The sequence below is a fragment of the Athalia rosae genome, chromosome 7 (genome assembly GCF_917208135.1).
Source record: "Athalia rosae chromosome 7, iyAthRosa1.1, whole genome shotgun sequence".
Lineage (NCBI taxonomy): Eukaryota > Metazoa > Arthropoda > Insecta > Hymenoptera > Athaliidae > Athalia > Athalia rosae.
The window spans coordinates 11,242,830-11,248,408 of record NC_064032.1 but is presented as its reverse complement, the minus strand read 5'-3'; the positions used below and the strand labels follow the sequence as shown (position 1 = coordinate 11,248,408).

At 34.1% G+C, this 5,579-nt stretch overlaps 2 protein-coding genes across 2 annotated transcripts; both read right to left on the bottom strand.

Moving 5' to 3' along the window:
* Positions 1–134: 134 nt before the first annotated feature.
* On the bottom strand, positions 135–1,360 carry LOC125501832. Its single transcript, XM_048658883.1, has 2 exons — positions 568–1,360; positions 135–455 (listed from the first exon to the last, which is right to left on the bottom strand). The coding sequence occupies exons 1-2, from the start codon at positions 744–746 to the stop codon at positions 302–304; spliced, it is 333 nt and encodes a 110-aa protein (XP_048514840.1). The 5' UTR covers positions 747–1,360; the 3' UTR covers positions 135–301.
* Positions 1,361–1,549: 189 nt separating this feature from the next.
* LOC105689615 lies at positions 1,550–3,360 on the bottom strand. Its single transcript, XM_012406761.2, has 3 exons — positions 2,605–3,360; positions 2,255–2,353; positions 1,550–2,151 (listed from the first exon to the last, which is right to left on the bottom strand). The coding sequence occupies exons 1-3, from the start codon at positions 2,851–2,853 to the stop codon at positions 1,969–1,971; spliced, it is 531 nt and encodes a 176-aa protein (XP_012262184.1). The 5' UTR covers positions 2,854–3,360; the 3' UTR covers positions 1,550–1,968.
* Positions 3,361–5,579: the final 2,219 nt, after the last annotated feature.

Genomic DNA, 5,579 nt, shown 5'->3' with positions numbered 1-5,579 from the left:
TAAAAAAAAAAAAACAGAAACAACAGTGTACATCTGAAAACACCTGTTAATAAACGGATGTTAAAAAAAAAGTAAAACAAAACATGCCTCATGAAAAATGAAATCACCACCCTCGTTTTCCGTAAATAAAATTCTTTTTTCTAGTATAAAATGATAATATCTGAATGAAGACGAATAAGTTTTACCTACTATGGTTCTTACAATTATACGTACATTTATTCATACAAAAAAGAAAGTTACAGGAGGGGGCGAAACTATACAGTGCATATTATAATAGAAATGTGCAGATGAAATGGAAAGTTTATCGTTTGTCGCGACTTCTGCAACGAACGCAATTACTTCTACATCTGCAACCCTTTCTGTTACATTTCAATCTTTTGCTTGGTAATTCGCTCTGTATTCTAGATAATAACTGGCTTTTAACGTGGTCGAGAAATTCGGATGATCCGCATTCCCTGCGAATATAATATTATTATTACTATAATCAGTGTGAAAAGTGAGAAAATAATTTTGTCATGAATGGAGAAAAAATTAGCGATCAAAATATTAATTAATAATTATACTCACGTCAGTATAGCAAAGTCTACAGATCTTGTTACGTGAAGAGCTAGTAATAAGAAAGATGTGGCAATTACGTAGCTCAAAATCGCCATGGGAAATTTATCATCAACGATCATATCCGCCCAATCGGTTGACCCCACCAGACAAAGAATCTGGAAAGGGTTTCGGTAAGAGAAAAAATTCATTAGTTCGATAAACTTTAGTGAATTTATTCAATCACTTTTGATATCGTTCTTGGTATCGTCGTGAGGATGAGGACGTCGATTGGAGTCCATATGCAGGCGACTGCAAATTCCAGCAGAAAGGCAGTGACCAAAAACTGAAATATTTAAAAACTAATTATAGATGAAAAACGGGTGAAGGCGATGTTTTTTTTTTACCTCGTATAACGAGAGCACCATAGATTTTGGTTTTCTGAACGACTGGGGGAAAAGGTCAAACTTTATAATGACCGTATAAAATCCAGTCGCAAATAAGAACGACGTTACCGGAGGTCCGGATAATAAAGGTTCACCATCTTCGTCTTCCATTGAATTAGCGAAACAAGTTTGAAATATCGAAATTCCCAGGGTGTTCAAGAGCAGAGCCCAAATAGTGAAAACTAGTTTCGCCATGGCCGTCAAAAAACATCTATAACATTACACCGATGAATTTTGCCATATTGAAGAAAATTTTATTCTGTAAAATTTACAAATAAATAATTTTTTTATTTCATGCAAAAATCTAAATCACGAACTTTGATGAAAAAATTAAAGCAAAAAGGGTTAACTTAAATTCTGACGGAATCGAAGTTCAATTCAATTCGACGTGACAAATTTTCTGAATGATTTTCACTTTTTCTCCATCAAATATCGCCGTTCAGAAAATACCCTACAGAATAATTTTTTTTTAATAGAAAAAGAAATATACTAACCAATTTTTATTCACAGTATAATAATATTAATAACAATATTCTAATCATCTATAAATTACTACAAATATATATATACAATACAAATTACTCCACAGATAATTTTACAAAACACATGGAAAAGGAAAAAACAGGTTTCTTTCACTTTTTTTTTTGTTCTAAATACGTTAACAGTAGATTTGATTATATATTTTAATTATTGATTGGTCCAAGATTATTCTCCTGTAGATTTCCAATTTTTTACAGCGTAATAGTGAGTTTCCTTGACAATTGGATTATCGAATGAAATTTTCTTACATTTTGTTACAGCCGATGGAGAAGAAGGTCCTCGAGATGCGGAGGATGAACTGTACGGTGACGATATGTAAATGACGAATCAATTTTTTTAATATAGAGAGATGACAATCTGCAGTTTATTTTTTTATTTAATTTTTTTGCGACTGCACGGAGGATAGCGTCATAAGCATAATCGTGCAGCTTAGTTTTAAGTAACTTCACTACTTGGCCCAGGCCTCTAGAATCCCGTCTAATGATTCTGTGGCGTCCAACATCCACACAAATGAAAGAACGGCCATGCAAAGTGTCATGTGAACAACTGCGGAATCCTTCGCCATATAGTATGCCCAATTTGCGACGAATGAATATCGGCCTAGACCCACGTAAGAGTTCATCCAGAGCAGCTGGAAGAATTTTATTTCGAAATTTGAACGAAAAATATATTGCCGGTTACATCGAAGAGGTTTTAAGGGACTATATGGGACAATTGAAAAATTATTCACTCACCCATTTACTTGATTCCTGTGTTAAACAGCAAATAACGTGAATGAGTGGAATCCAAATTGCTCGAGTTGCCAGATTTGTTATCAGCGCAGAAACTAACATCTGTGTTACAGAAAGGTCATTGGATTTGTTTGTTTGTTTTTTTTTTTTATTCAAAAAACTAAAACTGCTTTTCTGAATTCAACCCATAAAAAAGAGATGATATAACTAGAAAACGTTTAAATTGAGACGGTTCAAATTGAACTCTTTCCAGAAATTGAACTTCTTTTCATGCGAATCTATGTAATTCTGTCGCTTTTTCAACCCTTGCTGCTTATAAAGCTAAAATTGGAGTATTTTAAACTTTGACTTACTTCGTAAACGAACATTAACTGGCAAGGTGGTTCCTTTAACGATCTGGGCCAAAGTTTGTATTCCGCTACAAGGCAGAGTACGGAAAATATGAAGAGAATCGAAGCATAGGATGGATCGAACGGGGCATTTTCTTCGTCCGTACAAAGTCCGATAATGCATATTTGTCTTATATGGGTATACATGCCGGTTGCAACGACAGCTATCCAATGGGGGTTTAAAAATTCCAAGGCGTCCTTTACCGACTCCATAATTATTTTAATTAATATACACCATAAAAATTCCGATTGGTACAATAAATTATTCAAATGTATTAAATATTTATAATTTTTTGAAGTCTTCCACTTCAAACCGATTGTTTCAAAGTTCGCGAGATGTCGCGATTGAAGACAAATTTTTGACAATGAATCGGAAGAGGGGAAAAAAAAAAAATAAAAAATGATTTCAGATGAATAAATAAATACAAATTTCACACACTGCTCGATCCGGGAGGTGGTATAAAAAACCGGTATCGAATCACACTCAGCATTGATTGACTGGTTTTTAAATGACTTGAGGAAATTTTTATTGAATTATTCATTAATTGTTGAAAAAAAAATTAACCCCGAATATCCGTGAATATAATTCGTGCGTTTACCTAAATTTTAAGGGCGGACGTCCATACTGGAAAAAAACAACCGACGATAATCTCTGTCTGAACTTCGATATTTTGACAGTATTTTGTTCCCTGAAAAATTTATGGGGTGTCGAAAATTGAACAATTCTTTCATCCATTCAATCATCAATTTCTTTCCACGATATTACCTGTATTGGATAAAATTTAATTCAGCACGGTTTCATTTTGAGATTCTTTGAAATTGTTTTGGTAAAACATACACTCGTTCTGCGTATAAGCTAGTAATTAATCGTCTCTCACGTCGTCTAGAATCTCTACGCAGCTAATGGAGTTTCCATGTTGATTATATTTCGAACGCGATTATTCCCTTTTCCCACTCGTCTCGTCAATTCAATGGCTTTTATTTTAATTTAATTATTAGGTCTTGTATGAACCACAATACTTACCGTTCAACTTTGAAAGAGATAAACAAAAAACGGCATAAGAGGAGAAATTTGTCGTTTGAATTAATTACATAATTTTAATTAACAATAAGATCAGGTCCATGCGGAATTCTAGGTTTTTTGAATCGTTATTTTTATTTCACACTTTTGAACTTTGCACCCTTCCCACGATTCCAAACGATAAAATATCGCCTGCCCCATATACAAGGGTATATAAAAATGCATACCGGACCCATGAAGGGTAAAAAAACCTTTATTGTCTGACCGTGATACATAATGCATTGCATTTCCAGATGAGGTTCAACATTTCCACATTCTCAACTGCCCCGAGTAGCCACAGAAAAAAAAAAAAATCGGCGATCTAGAAAAATCCGAAAGCAAGTCTTTTTCCTCATATTATTTCTTTTCACATGTATAAAACATAATTTTTTTCATTCATTTCTCACAGAAATCTTCGTCTTTCGTACAACTTACTGTGATTATTACTATACGTATTGCAGTGACTTCGCTAATCCGTGACAAAGGATTCAGCGATCCATGAAACGAGCAGGAAATTAACCATCAGCAAAAGTTCATTGCAGGGTCGCAAATTAATCCCATGATAATAATGATAATATACCAACGATTATTATAGTAGTCGGAAAATTCCATCATAAAACATTACAGATGTATATATGATGAAAAAATCCCCGTGGTCATTGTGTTTTTTTATAGTGGTTTCGAAAATCATTCGATAAATATCTTTCGGGCTGCTCATAGAGCGAGATCGATTTTTTTCAAAATGAAGGCAAACGCGCCGCAATGTGAGGATATTATAGCAAAGGAAGGTGAAGGATAAAGAATTTGTGGGGTTATATAAATTTTTCTACCTTTCTCAACAGGTTGAGAACGGCTATAGAAAAGCTCATGTACAATGTCGAAATAAAGTGCTAGAAGGAGTTCGAGTCTTCGCGATTATCCGAAGGCGCGCGTAGCCATGGAAACGGCACAGAACCGGGTATACGAAAAGAGAAAAACCGAGACTTTTTATTCTTACAGGTCCGACACACACCCCCTCGCTGCCTCATCTCTCTCACCTTTTTATTCCTGCAGCAGCCCTCGGCGGTTCCTTTTTTTCCTTTATTTTTCTTTTTACCGCTTTTTCTCTTTCTCCATTTCTCTTTACCTTCCATACTTGAACAAAGTCACGGAAATGGAACGAGAAAAATCTTTTCCCACCTATGTGTGCTCATATACGTACACTATATACTTTGTATATTTTCCTTATGTACTTCTTTTCCACTCTAGTCAATGTCGGTTAATGGTCCCATAGTTTTTGACTTGCGGTAATGAATGTGACTCAATCCATAACGACGGGTATCATGAATTTACAATTTTGTAATGAACTATAATTTTCTTCATATAAAATAATTGCCAAAAAAAAAAAAAAAAAAAACGGGACAATAATCAGGAACTCGTTTTTTTTTTCAAGTTATCACTGACATTTCAATCTAGTGATTACAATTAATTCTAGAGATAAAGATTTCATTTATTTTTTTCTCACCACTCTAATACCTAATTGATTCAATAATTAATTATATTAATATCAACGCGATTTGAGTTTAGAAAATCATATAACGAGAATTATATCTTGTTGTTGCACATGTCTTGGGACTTCCCCGTTGCTGCAGCATTAAACGATGATTCATTGATGTTATTACATTTCCTCGTAGAATCGGTTATACGTACGAGCATGTGTATCCTGTGTATTTTAATTACAGTACAGTTGGAATGAGTGAAAAAAAATTTAATTCGTAATCGATGTCCGATCATTAAATGACAGGCACAAGAATATACATACGTGTATACCATCCAGTTACCTACTTCGCGTATAAAATGAGAAAATGAAAGTCTTCAAATTGCGTATACTTGTATACCT